The following is a 20,067-nucleotide window of genomic DNA, read 5'->3' as shown; positions in this document are numbered from 1 at the left end:
TTTTACTTAGTTGATTTTTCATTCTCAACTTAATTGAACGTTGATTAAGTAATCAAATGTCTTCACAAAAAAGTTTTGGAAGTTGTCGTCGTCGTTGCTATAGCAACGCATTTATTGCTGGTCTGACACAAATATGTCCTTTATGCATTCAACTAATTTAATCAAATTTACAACTACTTGTACCGCAACGACTCTACCTATCGGGAACGTACACACACTTAAGCAAAAACTTCCTACGAAACATACACACAATTTATCTGGTTATTGGTCTAGCTAGAAGAACTGACCCACCTCTCCTGAACCCGTTCAGCCAGAAGCTTGCCCGTCCAGGTTGCGCCGTCACTAGCCAAGGATCTTGCACCTGCGTGTACCGGTCAAGCTAAAGGCACAACAAAAATTAATGCCGTACCTGATTTAACAAATTGAAGCGAAGCTGGAGCAGCCTAAGCGGCCTGTTGGAAATATTGTATACCATCAAGCAGAGCGATCCGTTTTAAATTCAAGTTTTATTAAGGTTCTCAGCTGTGAAACAGCAACTTCATGCTGTGTTACCCATCAGCCTCAAAAATAGGGTTTGAGTGCGAAGTCCATATATAGGAAGTCTGTACTGTTCACTCATCTGTTCATTGATGAAGATCAACCGAAGTGACTGCCCGTGCTATTTATTACTCCACCAACACTGAAAGCGGTGGGCAAACCTAGGAATCTTTGCTATTGACTCAGGTGTTTATTGCATGATGTATTATTCTTCTATCCAGAAAAAAAAGTATGGCGCGTTCGATTGAGACCTACTGGATGCAAAAGTTAGATGAACTGAATCAAAAAGTATTTATTTTAAAAAGAACAGCTTTTTTAAATATTCTAAGGCATTTTAATCACTAGGATAGATCAAACACTGAATAGCGTTTCTATTTTTTAATTAAGTTATTGCGTTAATTGAGAGAAAAGTTCTCCCTCTCGGCCACGAAAATACAATCCCTGTACCGTAAAACAAGAGCCATTTTTCAAATTAAGATTTTACTCGGGATGTTCAAACACTCGGCCTCTCTTGCTATCGATGAGCCTCGCTTTACGCAACAGGATCAGATGGCCAAAGTGTATTGAGTTGCCGTGTCCTATTCAGTTTGTTACACGAATCAACGAAGAAACTTGCAGCTTTTTATAAATGTCATTACTGGATGTCCCTCTGCTGTTGTTATTCGAATCCATCTAACTTACTTTCTTACTCTATTACGAGGGAAATTCCAGGTTAATTCGATTAACAGAAATTTCATACGAAGCATTTTTTGCCACTTCAATGACTGTGTCTTCTCTCTCGCACGGTTTTATCCAGCACTCATGGGAACACCTATACATATGTACATGTATGTACAATGACGGAGCGTAATGCCATCGGTTTTCAAGGCTTCCCTCCGTGTTCATTAACTGTGTGCATTTCAACACAGATCCTGTCGTACAATGGACGGGACCAGACTGGGGGCGGCTAGGTCGGTGGAACGGTTGCTCGTGGGGCAGATGGATGATACAGCTGGATACTATCACTTGAGAGACAAGCGCATGTGGCCTAATAGAGGTAAGCGGTGGAGCGAGCGTTTCATAAGCAGAGACAACGTGGACTACCGTTGCGGATGTTGAATTCACGCCGCTACTATGGGCCGGTGGTGGCCTTGAGAACCGTTCAGAAAACGATTAATACTAAAATGTCGTACGTTCCTTGTCGTATCGACAGTTCTTCGCGGTTAAATATATTTTACCTTTAAAGATATTAACACATCCAGAAAGAGCTCAACGGAAAATACCGAAACATAACGTTTAAGAACGTAACATGTGACTTACACACGAGTCATATATATTCATGGATATTGTTAGTAATAATAATTCTTTTTTTTTTTTTTACTAATGAATCGAGAAATGAAACGTAGTGCCGTATGCCTGTTAACCTCGAAATTGAATTACTTTTGAATTGTTTGGGTATATATATGAAGATTTTTAATGTGTCTCGTTCATTTTTACGCACTTGTCCCAGCGTTGAGCCAGCTTCCGAACACCCATACGCCTACTATTCGTGTTCCTATATGCAATATCTCTATATATAAGCTTTTCGAAGTGAGTCGACTCACCTTTTTTAGGCCAAACGGAATAATGTGGGAAATATATGCGGGTTAACGTCAACATCGGGTATCGTTTTGCATAAACTAGGGTGCAACTGATGCATGGCGCTATTATCGAGTAATTAAATTGCGGGCTTTCGACTACCGCACTAACGGTCTACGAACCACCGGAACTCCATTCATACTCATACTAACAGGTTGTAGGATGACCGTTGCAAGTATCTTACTTTAGAACATACTCAGCACTGCAGCCGAACTCGATTTCGCCCAAGGGCAAAGCTATTCCCTCGTCTGACCTCCTTTCAGCTGGCAGTATTGATCTAACCATGCCTGGTCCATGGCGATCGTATGCCTTAAGCGGTTCTCTGCTGATTCAGTTCCGTAAATTGTACGTGAAATACACCACACGCATTTCCAATTCATGAAACACCTACGTTTTTTTTCTTAGTTCTTCCATTTTCAGCAGTTGAATTATAATCACAGGCCGCGTTAGATTTGACCTGCCCACAAAATTCTTGAGCTCCAAACTCTGTTTCCGTGAAACGCCTCCTTGATTGCGGGAATGCGTTCTTGTCCTCTGGGTCCCGACATTTGGTCACTTCCTGATTGGTCTTCAACGCGCCAATCTTCGTTATTGAAACTTTTACCACCGTTCATGTACTATGCTTTTGTTTAAGACCCCCTTGTACAATGCATTCGCCATTCTTTAGCCATTTTTTAGCCATTTTCGTCACCTTCAATCCCTAATGTACTTCGTCTTATTTTAAAGTGGTTATATATTGAAGCTACTATTGGGATTCCTTCATTTTATTTATAGCAGCATAGGCGTTCGGACAGACGCAATAAATAAGCGTCGTCATTAGGTAGAACCTAGCTAATAATACGTGTGGCGTCTCTTTTATAACATTTGACTGCGGACGCCGACGGTAAGAAATAAGCCTAAACGTTGCAATGGTTTGCACCACTAATTAACTACTTATTTGGTTTACAACTACTCGATTGAGCTTGGAGTTGACTACCAACAGGTAATTTTTTTAATCAAACCAAAACTTCCGCCTTTCAACGTTTTCGTGTTTGATAAAATCGGCTCCCGGTCGACAAATATCTATCTATCTATCTATCTTTCCGCTTGTCCGCTTTGTTCGAATTGAACCTGACGAACATATCCTGCCTATGCAAATCCAGGATTCGATGAGACCTCATTAAAGCAAGTGGAGGGAACGTGCGGCACTAACGGGCAGACGAGCTGCCGGCATCATTGTGGGCCGAACTTAGTAGGGAACATGGCCAACAGTTGCTTAGACGCTCTCGTCATGTATCAGTCAACTGTCATGATTTCGTTATTACATGTATAATAAGATTATTTCATCGTAGCCTTTATTTTACAGATGTGCGTGTGTTACAGGCAAGCGAGCTACAATTGAGCTGTAAGATGCGGCCCTCAACAAGCAGCTAAGAAGAACTAGATAAACTGATAAGATGCAAAAACAAGCGTCATCATTTATAAACTTGATAAATTCGTGGTCGCTAAATTGACGTCCGGTGACTGGACAAACCAACGCACAACGAACTAATGCGTCATTCGTCACAATCACCGGGACCTGCCAGTAGGGATCCTGTATTCAAGAGAGCGTGTCTGTATGCATGAAATCGATCACAGCAACCAACTATTCCTATTGGTCCTGCGTTCCCCAAGGACGTTGCTAACATGACTTTGACAAACCAGAGGACACAGCGACCCTAATTTTTGATGCTTTACCAGCAGTTTTCTAATTCGATCGCGTATTACCGCCCATACGTATATGGGCTAATTACGATAGAAGCCTATTACGACGTTGATGTAGTAGTTTATCAGCTACAGGAACAGTAGCGGTAGCCCTGCTCGGTTAATAATGGCGCCTCAGAAGAGTACTAGGATGTAGCAAAGCGCAATTACGCCTGTACTCGGTACGACTGATCTCGTACAAACAAATAACGAAACACGTGTTTTCGCATTCAGATAATCATATGGCAAATGTCGGGTTAGCATATTAATTCCACCCTACTATTTTATTACTGTTTTAATAATGATATTAGGCCTGTAATCTAAAGGCTGGTAGGAACTAGAAGCTGGCGGGGTGATAGTGTGTGTGCAGCAAGGACCTGATAAGGTTTTTTGTGTATCAGTTAAGACTCAATTAATTTTAGCACGGTAAGCGTTAATCCAATAGTCAGCTCATCTGGGAGCTATAGCGCGTGTCACAGCTTATATCTAAGCTGCTTCTCCTCAGAAAGTGGGCAGCGCCTTGTGGTAATAACAACTATTATTATGTAGGTAAGTTATATGGGATAGTCGAGGTATGATTGGTAAAGAAAATACCATACCGCACCATTCATGAGGTTTAAGAACGCCCCTTGGCTACAGATAAGTCTAGTTACGTTTACTGAAGCATAGAGAATATGTCAATTCGTGTTGTTTAATACACATTTTATGAAATGATAGTTCGATAGATCATTACATGATCTATATATGATATAGATATATACATGTTATTATAGAGGATGCCTGATTCACAAACAGAAGCAGGCGTAACAAATTCGAAAAGGGCGGTTTGGGCTAAATAAAGGGCATTTGTGGAGAAGAACACTACTCGATGAGACACCGTGGAGGTGCAGGAACATAAGCACATGTGATTCATTATGTTTGTATTTTTATTCGTACGAAGTGACCAATGGTAAGCGTTCTCAACTACAGAGATTTCCATTAAATGAATCCGTTGAGATAACAACCATCGTGATGGATGTACTTTGGATCCACGCTGAAACTTAGTAGGCGGCTATGCCGTGGACGTCATCCCTGTATTGCCGAGACTTCATTCATTAGTAAAAACTGTTGGTTAAACTATAAAAATCAACATTATACAATAAATACTAATAGACTGAAAAAAAAAAAAAATAATTGAAAAGTTATTGCAAACACAGTAAAATGAAGATTTACCACGCGGCAGTAAAATACAGTTACCAAGAATAGAGCGCATAAAAAAGGCGACATTATCTATAGCAGATTGTTTCTACCTATTTAAACCCATCTGTATGCGTTCGTATGCTCTTCAGAAGTCCACAACGACCCACTTCCTTCGTACTTCGCATTGCGTTTCGATCATGCTAGTCAAGATTTTTCTACCATAAAGGCACCGAGCTCCTATAAACAACGTGTCTTATTCCAGTTAATTCTGGAACGTGGGCAATACGCCTACTATGTTTCTAGGCATTCATATCTCCTAACGCCAGAGGTTTCAGGAACGAAACACGGAACAGCTCAAAAAAATGTTCTTATCAAACGCCAAGATTTCCAGACCTCATGAAAAAATATTTTTCTGCCCGTATTATTACTATTCTTAGCGATCGGCGTCGATCGTTTCCTAATCTTGTAGTCGATCCGCAAGAGTGCTGGAACGGATTCTGTTTATATATTTACAGAAGCATGGTAACTTGCGGGCCCTTGTGGTGTTCGATGTTGAAAATGCCGATCTGATCCACAGACACTATGAGTATGTCTAATGTGTATTTTTGTAAACTAACTTTATTTCATATTTTAAGGAAGTACCCTAATTGACAGATGAATAAGAACTAAAAAACACACAACAAAAGTTTTATTATGGAAAACCCCCCATTTCCAAGTGAACAGCACATTTCGGACCAACCTGCTGCGAAGTAAATATCTCATTTGCTCTATATTTCTGTTAACAATTTCCTTCCAGACAGTTGGAGAAGTGTGGATTGTACGGAAGGATATGTAGAAATCCAGCACAAGTTACTGAATAGTATTCTTTTTCTTTCTTGGTGGCCAAGTAGCAAGTCAGGCGGTCTGTTTTTAAACTTAGTTGGCTCGTGAGTAATGTGGGGTCGTTGTGAGGTCGTACGTAAGCTACGGGAGTGCCACGGCACTTTTCCACGTCGTTACTTCGTTGATCTTGCTCATCGAGTTGACCATGGAAGCGAGGGCGAGCTGCATAGACGTCCATAGTTAAATCTACGAACGTCAGGAGGAAAAACTTTTGTGCAACAGCACAAATGATTGCTCAGTTAAAACTAACGTCACACCACGAACTCAAAACTTATGGAATACCATCTTGCAATAGTTTTCGAGTGGATTGCCCTGTATATTACAGTGACCTTTGCGGCAAACTTCTCTGCACAAAAACGTGCACAGATACTCGGAATAGTCCATGCCGAACTGTATATTCTGTAGTCATTCATTTCTATCCTTCCTCCTTGTTTTCTATGAACAAAGTTTATATCACCACATCCAGAGATGCCCCTGCGATCTCGTGCGCAAAACTTCCATTTTCCAGCGGCTTAGACATGTTTCTTGTACAATAATAACGACCCACACAGCTAGAGGGTCACAGCAGCAAGAAAACAGACTCGAGCTTTGCTACTAACGCTTTGGCGACGGAGTCAATCAGTACGACCGGATCGTCACTGTCATCCGCAGCAACAGAGAGGACGACGAACTGATGCTAGCAGGTGCTCAGGCACAGGACATATCGGTCTTCCCATATTCATATCGGCCGACAGTACACCGCCATGACTTGGAACCAAATTGGTTCCATATTAGTCCCATAATTACTCCCTTGTATTTAGTTTGTATGCATAAATAACGTCGACCTAGTCATACTGAATAAATCCAATAACATATTTTAGGGCATTCACGATCCCATTTACGGTGGCGACCATTACCGCTATGGTGGCATAAAAACGAAGAGTCACGACCGAACCATGTCAAGTTTTGCTGATGGAGGATGAACTAATTTCTCTTGGCCTGTATCTACCTCTGTGTCTGTCTACCTGACGACAGGTGGCAAGCGGCGACCGCAAGACTTTTATGCCAGACATATCGGAATAGTGTTTACGTAAGCATCATTGATTAGATGATACCGGAGTTATCGACGATCTTATCACCAACTATTTCTATTGAGAGATAGGCACAGCAGCATATTTCGGCAACGATATAGCTAAACAGGACAAAATTCCGGCGACGTGACATTATCACATTCTTAACTAGAAGTAAAATAAAGCTGGCATGAAAAAAGCTATATACGATTACACTGTGTCCTATTTGTGACATCGCGAACTACGCATAGTCGTGCTTTACGTTGTAGGTCCACCGGACGCATTTGTGAAAGTGTGCATAAAGTTTTTCCCTAAGTGAGCATCTATCATTGAGCTAATTGGCTTCTTAATAAATGTCAAATAAAAAGCTTGTAAAGAACCAGTTCTTGTCAAAGAAGGGGAAACACTGAAGTATGGTCTTTACGCTCCCCGTTAAGATGGGCTCTGCACGCGGTTAAATCTAGCTACAATAAAAACACGCAAAAACGTTTGTTTTTTATTTTTTTTTTCTCAAAAATGGCTGCATATCGATTGACACAATGTACAGCTTTCCAATTTCAATGTCCCCCTAAGGTTAGGTGTGGAAGGAACTCTACAGGAAGCTTCTAGCGAGGCGATATATCTTCACCGAGAATTTGCTGGATAATAAATAATATCAAAGTTGGCGGGCTGTTTCCCGGGCACGATGAACCTAGGATTGGCGTACTCCGTATGCTAGTTCTCTCGAATATGTCTGACGTTTGACTAAAAAATTACGTATTCGACACTCTGACCGATATGAGAAAAAGAAGCTTCGTCCATTTCGTACAAATGAGCCGCTTTAGCTTACTGGACATTTCAAAAACGGAATGACTGCTTCCATTGTGTTTGAATAAAACGCAGGGGCAGTTTGCCATCGAGTTTAGATAGCAACGCATATTATATAACTATCGACTGTAATAGTAGCAACGTTTTTCGCCCGCGTTTGTACATAAACGTAACCTATCGATTTTTGTACCCACACTTCTATGTACTTTGCATCGGCTGTATTATAATTATTGTATAATTATAGTATACGTATACTACTTACCTCGGAAAGTTTGTCGAATCGAGCAAATAATTCGTTAAGTGTCCTAACTAGGTCGGCCGCTGAGCAGGTTGATGAAAAGGCTGTAAAGCCAACGATGTCGGCGAATAGAATGGATACGTTCTCGTGTCGAGACATGTAGATCTTTTTGAAGGGGCCAGTTACGGCGGCATCCAGGTCTCGTTTGAGTTCGGAAGCAACATGCTGCGGCAGCACAGACAGAAGAAGACGTTCCTGTTCACGGGATTCTTCCTCCACAACAAGTTTCACCTCGAGTGACTGTCGTGTTTCGAGAAACGCACGTCGCTGTAGTTTCTCAAAGAAGGCATAACACATGACGCCCAATAGGTTTACACAAAGGAATAGTACAAGATTGGCGCCGATTTGCGCCCCGTTGTCGGGTGCCGAGCGGTCGATAACAAGGCCAACATGAACGCCGGCTGTCAGCACAGCGCAGACCAATGTTGTCGGTAAACGGAACGGAAAGAGGAGATACAGCGCGAAACTGTACAACAATACCCATTGCAGGGCGTCGGCTGGTAGTCGAGGGGCCATCGAAAACAGGTAAAGATCGCTGAGCATGTGACCAAGCTGGATAAGTACTGCTCCAGCGACGAGCGCTGCCAGCACACGGCGCGACAGGATCCGCCGGGTCGCAAGCGACCTGGCGGACACCAGAACGAGCAGAGCGACGGCGCCTAGTGTCACGATGGGCGGACCCGCTGCGCCGGCCTCGGCACCGGCGAAGAAGAATGCACAGTAGCCGCCGAAGATGGCCAGATTGACCAGCGACGCCGTCGGGAACCACGCTCGGAAATCTAGACACTTCTCATTCTGGTAGTAGTCCTGGTACAGCCGTTCGGCGTCTTCATCGGCGAATGCAAAGCGCAGACATCGCGGCAGGAAGCGTTGGATGCCGGTCGTATCAATCGAAAGTTCCGTCGTCTCGCCGCCGCCCGCGTTACCCGCACCCCCGGGGCTGCCAGTGGCCTCCATCCCACCGCCACCGCCACCGCCACCGCCACCATTCTGTGGACAGGGACTGCGGACCGCTTGCAGACCGCTGCAACCACTGCTCTGCACAAGCAGCGTCTGTTTAACCGATTCCCCGTCAGCGACGGGATGCTCGTTGTTGGCCTCGAGCGTCATCGTTGCCTAACGAACGAACGAACGAACGTTGTGTCAGGTACGTCTCACGAGCGTGATGGCCTCTGCTTTCGTTCTTTCTGTCAGTGCAATCCCAATATTGCTGCCGCTCCAAAAGGTTCCGTTGTAGTGTTTGCTGTTAGTCAGGGAAAACGGCCAACGCGTACCAGTTTGATGGTAGGGACAACGGCAACAACATCGCTGATGACGATGACAATGCTTGAATAATGGTTAATATTAAATAGGTGTGGTTCTATTGGTGTCGTTCGTTAAGAACTTTGGTTCTCTGTGCAGCAGACGATTAGGTAACAAAGAGAACAGTGCTCGGTTGCTCTTGTTTACCTGTGCTACAATGCAACTTGTACTTCTTGATTTGCGTTTATATTTAGCTTCTAAGTTTAGATTAAATTCTAACTTGGCCTGCCTACTCGTTCGCTTGCCTACTTGTTAACTTTAGAGTACAAAGAGAGTGAACTGTAACATTCATTGATCGCTTGGTGGAGATCCAACGCTTAACAGCAGACTTTTTCGTGAGCAGAGCTTGAATGCAGAATTTTGATTTTTCCTGATACGGCTGTTGGCAGGATCTTGTGCTCCTGATGTTCCTTTCCGTGCTTAATACGTATCTTTCCCCTGCTCCGATGTTTGGCAGATAACTGCACAATGCAACTTGAATTTATATAGTGGTAATTATCCCGGCTTTCGTATGGTAATAAATCAATTAGGATCACTTGATTTCTATTATTGCTACCTTCGCTGCTGCTGCTACTGCTGCTGCTGCTGCTGCTGCTGCTGCTAGAGAACGCGGTCAGCGTTGATCAAAGCCTAGCTTGTGTTTCTATGCGTATTGTACACGGTATATCAGAGCGACGACGAAATCCGCACATGTAATCATGTACCACCATTCAGAGAAAAGGAAGACATAACATTTTGTAGCGCACATAACGGTGACACCACTATCCACGTTGTTTGTCGTCCTATTTCAGCAGCTCATACCTTACTGACTTCACTTCAATGGCTGTCGAGGTGGGCCAAATATTATGTTGGATGCAGTTTCCGTATTGCGAATGATGGAACGCGTTAAACGTAAATATGTTGCTGTGTGTGTTTATTTTTCCACGGGTCCCTTTATGTACAGTGAAGTTGTTTAAGTTGAACTTGAGGGTTCCTTTGTCTCCTTGTCAACCAGTGCTCCGCTGGCAAGGTTCTGAAACATGCGCACATCCATACACACACTACATTCATACATTCACACATACACACACACACACACACACACACACACACATATACGCACGCATGCACGCTCGACACGACGAACAGTACGCGATAAAACGCAATATGCCGAAACGTTTATCGACGATATGCCGCACAAAAAGCCCAAAATTTTATCCTATAAGGTGTTGCGATACGAAGATAGCGTACACCTCGCCATCAGCATTTATTCCTTCCTTATGCACGTTCACTTTATAATTATAACACTATGTCAAAACACTATATATTTATATACCGTTAGACCTATTAGTCTTCTGAAGCTCAGGCAGTAGCAACTCAGCGACAATCGAAGAGATTTTTCAGTTTTTTCAACAACGCCAGTCAGAAAGGATTAATTGTATATACGCGCACCTCCCGCACAAAAGGGTACTATTATTATCTACCCGGTCAGATTTTCAGAATACAATGTATGCTTCTTGCGATTTTGTACAGATATCTAATTGTTATATCTGATGATATTCATGATACACCCTTGTGTTTAGCTTCACTCGCTCAGGCCTGGCAGCCCTTTGTCGAGTTCTGGTCCTTGTCGTAACGTGAACTCAGAATGTTGTACGCGGGTGGGCGACTTGTAACTTCGCCTTTGAGCCTATGTAAAACCTTTTGAGGCTTTCGAGCTATGGGAACAAGAGTCACTGTCGTCGTTCACTTCATGATGCAACCTGGCGCTTGCAGTACCGTTGCGTTGCCGACGCTATTGGCGACAAGAGAGACTAACGACTCTCGGGACGCGGCGAGCCCAGTGATATAGTCGCAACTATAGCGGAAATGGTAGCGCCAGTAGGTTTCGTCGCCCCTTGCCGGCGGTAGCAAATACGAAACTGGACCTGCCGGACGCGTGCGATCGTTTCACCCGCGAAGGCAGCCGGCCGTTTTTTTTTCCCCGTTAGACTATCGCTGTCGCTGTTAGTGCAGCTACTGTCGTTTGTTTTTTGTGTCTTGTCCCGCGTTTTCGCCGGCTGCGTCGCGGCGGTAGAATTTGTTTCAATCTCGTTCTGATATTAAATCTCCTCGTCCTCGTCAACACCTGCCCACGACGGTTTGTTTATACGTCAACAACGCGTTTTTCGAAAACGACCAGTTGAACGGGACGAGGTTACAATTCGTACTGGTTTGATTCTTGTTGTTGTGCGTATCGTTCCCGTCCTGTAGGCAGACGGCCTTTATCCGCTGCAGTTGGTCGAGGCTATGAGGCCAGGCAACGTAGTGCATACTGACGCTGTTGATATTGCTACTGCTGCTGCGGGTTTCCGCAGGCTATTTGCCCTATAGCTTGCTAAGTTCGCCGGTTTGCCGTAAGCCTGCTTGCGTTTCCTGATACGTTTGTGTCCTTACTACAATAGCGATGCTTTAGCATCACAAATGGTGACAACGAACGCTTTTTCTCAACGCGGGACGCCAAGCCTCCCTCCTTGCTGTTTGTTTTTTCGCTCCTTTTGACCTATCGCAGTAGGAGCAGCCTTCGAATATATTTTGCAGCGAATTGTCACTTTTAGTAAGTCAGCGGTGCCTGCTCTGAAACCTGGCTCATTGCTTTCGGGGCTCGACGAGCAACTGGCTCACGCGTAAGCTGTCGATCCGTTGGTTCGTACTGTTGAAGAGATTCGCCGACGTTACTGTGTCCGCGTATCCTGCGACAGTCGATCTAGCAGCGAATTGCTGTCGAATGTTGTTGCATGCGCCGCAATGGCTACAGTCATCGCTGACGTCGCTATTGAGCGGGACGAGTTATTGCTTTCGCGGGTGCTGCTGCGGTGGCAACGTCTTCATCATATCTTTAGCAAGCGATGGGCGTTGTGCGCCACAGATAAACAGCGCTATCGTCGCCAACCGATAACAGGTCATCACGAAGCTGCGTCGTTACAGGGTACAAAAACAACACCTTACCCTACTTGCAATTTCTTGTCTATCTGTCGTTCGTGCTCTTAACCGGCTGGTAGTCCCCCTGTCGATAGACCTCGAATCCGTAGTCATTGTTGTCTCCGACGCTCGCGTGTGACCCGTGTGTGTGTGTAAGTGGGCGTGCGTATGCGTGTCTGCCTGTACCCCCGTCTCTATAGGTTGCCTCCGTGGAGCGTCCCCAACAGTCAGTTGGTCAGCCGGCAGCTGTGGCCGTACCGCCGGAGCGAGGCCTTGCTTGTTGCCGCTGTATGGGTTAAAACGATCACAACATTGGTATCAGCCATCGCTATTTCTCGAGTAGCAGAGGTCAGACCACATTGGTGACGGCCTTTTCCGCCAGCACTGCAACTATAAACCTCTTTCTAGTGCAACAGCATCTACTTACACGAACTCGTCATGATGATGAAGACAAAGAACAATGATACAGCTACCGGCAGGGACTCTTCCGTCGCTCGTCCGTCACTCACCCGCTCGCAAACTCACAGGGTCATCATGAACCACAAGCACACATCAGCAGTGGCAAGCGCTGTCGCGGTTACTGGCTCTGTCTATTCCCGCTTACGCATTCGCGCACCCTGTCTACGACAAAGAAGCGACGCACAAAGTACACTTTTCTGTAGATGCTAAAGCTTTGTTCCGTCAACACGACACGACGGCAGGAGAATAGGTAAGTGAACACACACTGGCGAATGACAGCGGAGATAGTACAAAACAGACAGCCGTAGAGTCCCTCAGATACTGCCGGTCAGCAGTCGACGACACTCAATGTTTGGCTTCGTCGGTTCGAGAACAGCGGCGTATTATTTCGCGACCGTAAGTGTCACATGGATTGTAGTAGCAGCAGCAGCAGCAGCAGCAGCAGCTGCACCAGTAGTAATCTACGCTGTGTGATGCAGTGCTGGGGACGTAAAACCCACAGCGCTCAGTAATCGCATGTGGTGGCCCGAATAACTGTAGCAAATAGATGAGCAGGAGTGCTAATGTTCGCAACAATTAGGTGTTGGGGGTCAGCAATTAGTCCTCGTTTGTGCGCTTTTACACAGTCCAATCCATGCTGCTCGCAATGATCATTTTTGTCAATGGCAACGTCAACGCTACTACCACGCGCATGACGATTGACAGACGGTAGCGGGAGCGGCCGCGACGCTGGTGACATCCCCTTTGTCTGCCCTTCTTGTATCAGTTGAACGCGCACATTGAAACACCAAAGGAGTAGAAGTGTGAGCATAGCCTTTAATATAGAGAGCCACGTAGAGAATGAATCACGCGCGTTGAAAGCCTCGCAGAGCAAATTGTAAATCCTGATAATTAGCGGTCAACCGAATGGTTCGATTGCTCCAGATAAATGGCTCGCTTATGGACGAGCGTGACAATCAGATGTTTGTTAATAAGTATGGTAGCATTTATTTTTTGACTGCAATTCTATTGTTTTTATCGAAACGAACGAAACCCAGGCAGCGAATACGTGTGACGTACCTCGTCATTCAGTCGACCCAGGAGCAATTACAAGGGTAACGATACAGTTCAGTAGGGATTTTCATCATCGACGTAATTTATATCTCCTTATATACGAAGCATTACTTTCTCGTTCCGATCGTAGGGACAAAATCACTGCCATTGTCAAGGACAGCGAGCCCTCAAGATGCATTACGTACAAAACATGATTCCTTTAGCCTGTGTTGCTGCCACCGCCGCTGCTAGTACAACAACAAATAAGCATTGCCCGTTCTTTTCGGACTGGTAGCGGGAGCAGAAAGGGCAGCGACAACAAGTTGATTAAGTTCGTGGCAGTTACAGCAGCTACGGTCTTTGCTGTCGGCACGGCGGCTGGTCAGTTAAAGTCGGAAGCGGGCACGTGTGGTTCGAGGAGTCTGGCGAAAGAGGGGCATAGTCCGCTGACCTATTGTTGCACATGGGCGACCCGCAGCAAGAACACAGATAGCTGTTTTTTCAGTTAAACCACTAGACAGAGCCCTAGGTAATTCGCTTTTCGATGTGCTGCTACCCCTCTTTTTGTTTTACTTCACTGTGGATAATGAACACGAGCGGATCACTGACAGCAGTGGTCAGCGCGACAAAATACAACCCTATCAGGCAAAAGCACGGCAAGGGAGCGAGGGCCGGTAGATCGTGCTTCGGCTAGAGCCTGCCAGAATATGGCCCGATGACAGTAGTGAAGACGCTGAGAAACGCCGAATGAAGGCCAGATGATAAAGGCTAGGGACCGCTGCTTAGACGCGACACATGCAGATACAGACCACACAGACAAGGAGAAAACGGAAGGGAGAGTTGGGACGGGAAGAGTCGGGAGGCGGCGATTAACAGTTAGACGTAGTATTCAGACGCCGATACACTAACCGGGACTCTCCGTCGGTCGATCGGCAGAATATATTGACAGTGGCTGAAGGGAGTCTGTCGTTTGTCTTGCGTACACTGTGCTCTTCTGTAATTGTTATGTGAACGACCCATTAGTGGTCCTAGTAGTAGTTCCTTTGCTGAGTCAGTTTATAAAAGCTTGCAAACGCTGGCTAAGAAAACCTTAAAGTTTTCTGTAAACGTTGCTATATTATCAGTGTTGACAATGATAAACTGTACCTGTTGTTGTTATTATTATTGTTGATTCTGTGATTGTTTTGTGTCAGTCAAATGGGGTTCTGCTATTTCAATTCGGTCGTCTTTGCATCGAAACTTTAATACCTTTTCGTTTAATACAACTTTTCGTTTACACGTAATCAAATTAATACAAATATTATCTGTCGAACTTGCACTATTATCGCTGGGTACGGATTGTTGGCAGGCAATGGCTTATATGCGGCGTACAGCTCACGACATTATATGTACATTGTAGGTGACTGTAATTTATCTTGGCTGCCGGCTGGCTCATCGGCTGCACGAAAAAAAACCGATGATGGCTAGCGTCGTTATTGTTCTAGCTTGCTGGATCATAGGACATTGTCTGCAACTGCTTTGCCTCTCCCCAGCCCAATAGCTTTGCCCGCCGTCACTATTCGACCAACACTCTATGAAAGCTATTGTTCTAAACGACTTGAAACTATGGGGATCGGTTGCGGATGTCGTCGACAACCCGCGCTTCTGTGTTTTATGACTGTAGTTAACATTGCCGTAGCAATGCGTTCGATACTTCCATTTCTGCAGCCGAATCAGGACAGACCACTGCAGGACACAAGGCTGTGGCGGATTCTCACGACGCACTACCAGCAAACGCTGAAGGTATCAGCACCGCAATATATAAGGGCAGGATTACGACATGAGCCGAGACGACAGAGTCGCGTCAAGCGACAAACATCGCGCAGCAGTAATAGCGGTAGAACTCGTCGTCTTTACTGGCCAGGCAATAATAATAATAATAATAACAGCAAAAACAACACATAAATAGTCGAGCATGAACGTCAATCGTCTTCACTCAACAGCTGAACGGTGGGTCCTTTCTGCTACCAGCTTTTTGGTAGTGCATCCCTGTGTTATCAATTAGTGACTCGTTTGTACATCAACTGAGAGACATGTTTGACGATCATATGAAGCAGGTAAATGGTGAACCTTCGAACAACGACCGATTAATAAACAGATCCTTTAAACACACACACATGCATACTGCTCGGCAAGCGATGCCATAGGCCAGAAAATTATCCCAACACCCAGATTCGCTGCACGGTCTTTTTTTCTATGCACACTAGCAGTAGCACAGTAGTGCCGCCTATTATGTTGCATCTGCTTTTCGTCCGCTTTGCTGCTGGAACTTTTATTCCTAATAAATATAACAGTAATCTGCTCCGTTCGTCTGACGGGGCCTCACGCCCGATCTACACTTGCTCGCCGATACTCGGCCTTTTGATACGAAAATTCAGATGGAGTAAAAGAGACTGCGGTGTCGTAGTGCGGTTTCTGAATTATTCCGTGACTCGTGTTCTCATGCTTAGATTAAGTGGCAATAGCAGCAGCAGCAGCAAACGCATTCTGCGCGAGCTCATTCACTGTGAACAGCAGTCAATCACCAAAACATCCTACTCCTGCTGTTTTTTGCTGCTTCGATGGTGGCGGTGGACCAGCAGCACGAACCGCTGTTACGTTATGACGGCCGCTGTGTATAGCGTCCGCTTCGTTCCTGGCACGATAGCTCCTCGCTGCCCCGCTATGGCCATAGGATTACTGCTGCTTCAGTCGACTTGAGCGCCATCGTACCGTGCCACAAAAGTGAGTGTTTGTTGTAACTGTCTGGCGGCAGCCAGCGAGAGGGCGGCTAAAAGGGAGAGTACGTTAGTAAGCAACGGCCGTCACTAGCGAGCCCTTCGTCTGTTCACACGGTTTCGCGCGACCGTCTCTTTCCTGTTCCGTTTGCTGCCGTTCGCCGCCCCTATTTGCCTGCCTGCCTGCCTGCCTGCCTGCTTGCCTTACTGCTTCGTACGCCTGCCTCTTCACTATCGCTATTGGCCGCTGCTGTCGCTGTGTGGTAGCCGGCAATCTTTGGTCCCACTACTGCCAGTACTACGACTACTGCCTTATTCCATGCGAGAAAACAGCCGGACAACATGGAATCATCGCAGCCATGGCCACGGCCACTTGTCGAGGCTATGGCGCCTACTTGATTGTAAAGGCAGCCTGCGCTAAGCGCCCGCCAACAACCCACAGGGGTGATTTCACCGCCCGCCCCAACGGGTCCATTGCTATCTGCGAAGATAACAATGGACCTGCAGACGGCACAGTGCAGATCACTCTGTCGCATGCTAAACTATTTACAAATATGTACCGGCAGTATTGCGGGAAAGCTGAACGACGGCTACAGCAGACGTTGCCAGATCAAGATACTAGTATGAATGAGAGGAGATATGCAGCAGCATTGAATAGTGGGCTGCAGTCCGACTTATCGATAGGGAAACGGAACAACAAACTCACGGACGATGTACCTGAGAAATCAGGTAATCGAAGTACCTCTAATAAAAGCTTCCCTTGGCAAATGGACTTCTGTAGTTTCTATCCTATGTTGCCCTCTGATCCGGATGGATCATTCATGTTTTATACGAGCATCGAGGGGCATATCCCCAGTTTAGCTTAGCTTGAAGGGGACATGATCGTTAGCACCTTCCCTGAAGGGCCCCAAACGCGATTATTCAATACACATTTAGAAGAACTAAACGCGTGAAATAAATTAAAAAAAAACATTAACCAAATCAATCTCTATATTGTGATTATGATTATCATATATGAGGAACAAGTAACGTCCCAAACATATTTACTCCCCCTTACGCTACACAAAAGGGAATATTGTACATCTAACAACTGGCATAGCTGGATCATTCTGCCGACCTGTAATGTCTGCCCAAAAGCACAAAACGTCCTTAAAAGTGTAGAATCATCTTAGTCGTACGTATGAGGTAAGTACGTTGATAGTTGGCTAAGAATAACTCGTAAAGGTATGATTCGATCCTAGTTAGTGTATAACACAGGAAAGCTGTGTTGCATCAGGAGTTTATGGTCACGGACATTTGTTGTTTACGATATGTACGTTAAGTCTCAATTCAACCACTGATACAAAGTTTCATTAGGAAAGACATGCTTTTGAATTTAACCCACTTGAAACGAGCACGGACATTGGTGACCTTTAAAGGTACTTTCAAACAGTGCTTGATTTAAAAATATGTGAATATTTAGACTCAGTGTCTGGTTTATTTCGGACAGCGACTGTTTTTAAGTGAAAAATATAATACATTATAAAGCAGAATTTATATCTAACATAATTAGAAGTATACAGCATGTACTGGAAGCGATTGGCTTGTTTCATAAGTAAATCTTTTAAGAGGGGCAAGCTGGCGAAAAGTTGTTAGTTACAGCCTTAGATTTAGCGCACCAGATGGAAATTTCATAATTCGACCGTAGTAACCTGTGACCTAATCGTGTTTCATTACCTCTCATCATTACTATCGTGTCCCATTTGCATGGAAGCGTTTGTTGTATTGTATAATCGTGATTTCGTTATCGACCGGGTGAGTGCGTATGCGTCCACTGGCCCGAGTGAAGGCCTGTTCTAGAGTGGAGCGGCCACCGAAGAGGACCAGCTGACGGCGAAATGAACAAGCGTTCGTTTTTACGAATCGGATTCATCTACTGTAGAAGTTCTTCGTCTTTACTGCAAAGAAGCACTGACTCCTCCGAACAAACGCATGAGATCAAATCTCGAATCAAACGGGTCGGTTGTTGCTGAAATAGATAGATTAACAGTCACATTTTAAGAAGCACCCCTGTGACCATAGGCTTGAGTGGAAAACAGATGACACGAAATGCGGCCTCCTGAAAAATGTCTGTTACTTGCAATTGCAATACGCCGTATAGCGTCGCCATTTTATGAAGAAAAGAAACCCTACAGTGTTCTTCTTGTTGATTATCATAAAATAGCAACGTGTTAGGAACGCATTTGATCATTTCATCATCACTGCCGATCCTCATCGATTCAAGCACTAGCCTTACGCCAGGGGGCTAATCGACATAGCATCAAAGCATCATAGCGACAAAGCACCTCCTGTTGCTGTCAGGTCAGTGTTGTGGCTAGGATCTACGATTGTAGGACTACGTATCGTCCTTTGTTCTCTAAAAGTCACTGCATTAGCATAAAATACGCATTTTGAAATGTTTTTAAGAAGATAGAATTGTGTATTTATTAATGTTTTTTTGGCACGATTGGCTAGTAACGACCAGGAGAATGCACTCATATATCTAGTAGGATTCAGTAGTAAACAGTAAACAATCAATACAAATAATAAATCAAATAGATAAAATACACTTCGATAAGCGTTAGACAAGATACGCTGTTGTTGTTCTTTGTGCTTTTACGCGGACATCTGGAGTATATAACAACATTTTATTTAACATCTTAACCTTGACAACTAGTGACCTATTGGGTTTAGATTGATATGCGTTTTCAAGATATCTTAGTACATCATATTTTGGATGGATCTTTTTTTAAAGGAACCATTTGAACAATTGATACCCATAAATTTCACTGAGATTTTATGCCAGCCTGTAAGCAATACCAAAGATTAATCTAAACCTAAATAAAAACCAGAAGAGCCTGAGTCCATTTCGATAAATGACAAAGATAAAATTTATCCAACTCAACCTAAAATGAGGCTGAGGTTCACTAGTAATTCTTATGTAGATAATGCGAACTAACGTTATCACTTTTTATTCGTAAACAAAATGTATTTTCTCGATTTTTATGAAGATTCATCCTTCCCTGAATTTGTTTTTGCACTATATTAATGCCAAAACTTTGCTTATTACATCCGTTCAGAGCTAGAAAAATGGGCTTCTTGAGAAAACAATGTACATCCCAATCAAATATATCCTTTTTTGGCTATAACTTTTGGACAGAGAATGTAATTACTTTTAATGAACATATGTTTTCCGTCCTTTGTCCAGGAATACGCTAGAGTTGTGTCACACTACGGGTCTTCTTTTTCTAGACGGAACGTCTTATAGAACCTTTAAAAAGTATGAAATATAGCCTTTCTCTGGCTTTGAGACGTTGGCTTTAGAGAGTCTCATAACATAAATGAATCTTATAACATTAGTGAAAATCCCTGGAGCGTTTCGTTTTACTTTTCTTTTTTTGCAGAAGATGCTTCCTAGAGAGGAAATTTCTAAAAGAAAAATTCAGTAAAAATAAAAACATCTGGATGT

General features: G+C 44.3%; 1 protein-coding gene across 1 annotated transcript in view; it reads right to left on the bottom strand.

Annotated features, from left to right (window-relative positions):
- The window catches only part of LOC111263764 (adenylate cyclase type 3), a 169,298-nt gene extending 152,744 nt beyond the window's left edge, over positions 1-16,554 (bottom strand). Inside the window, exon 1 of the mRNA XM_022839149.2 lies at positions 8,056-16,554. Coding sequence (XP_022694884.1) covers positions 8,056-9,201 — 1,146 coding nt within the window. The 5' untranslated portion in view covers positions 9,202-16,554. The remainder of the gene's footprint in view (positions 1-8,055) is intronic.
- Positions 16,555-20,067: the final 3,513 nt, after the last annotated feature.

This window comes from Varroa jacobsoni, unplaced genomic scaffold (assembly GCF_002532875.2).
Source record: "Varroa jacobsoni isolate VJ856 unplaced genomic scaffold, vjacob_1.0 scaffold_789, whole genome shotgun sequence".
In the NCBI taxonomy this organism is placed as follows: Eukaryota; Metazoa; Arthropoda; class Arachnida; order Mesostigmata; family Varroidae; genus Varroa; species Varroa jacobsoni.
Note: the sequence above shows the minus strand (reverse complement) of the source record. Positions and strands in the feature narration are given on the sequence as shown.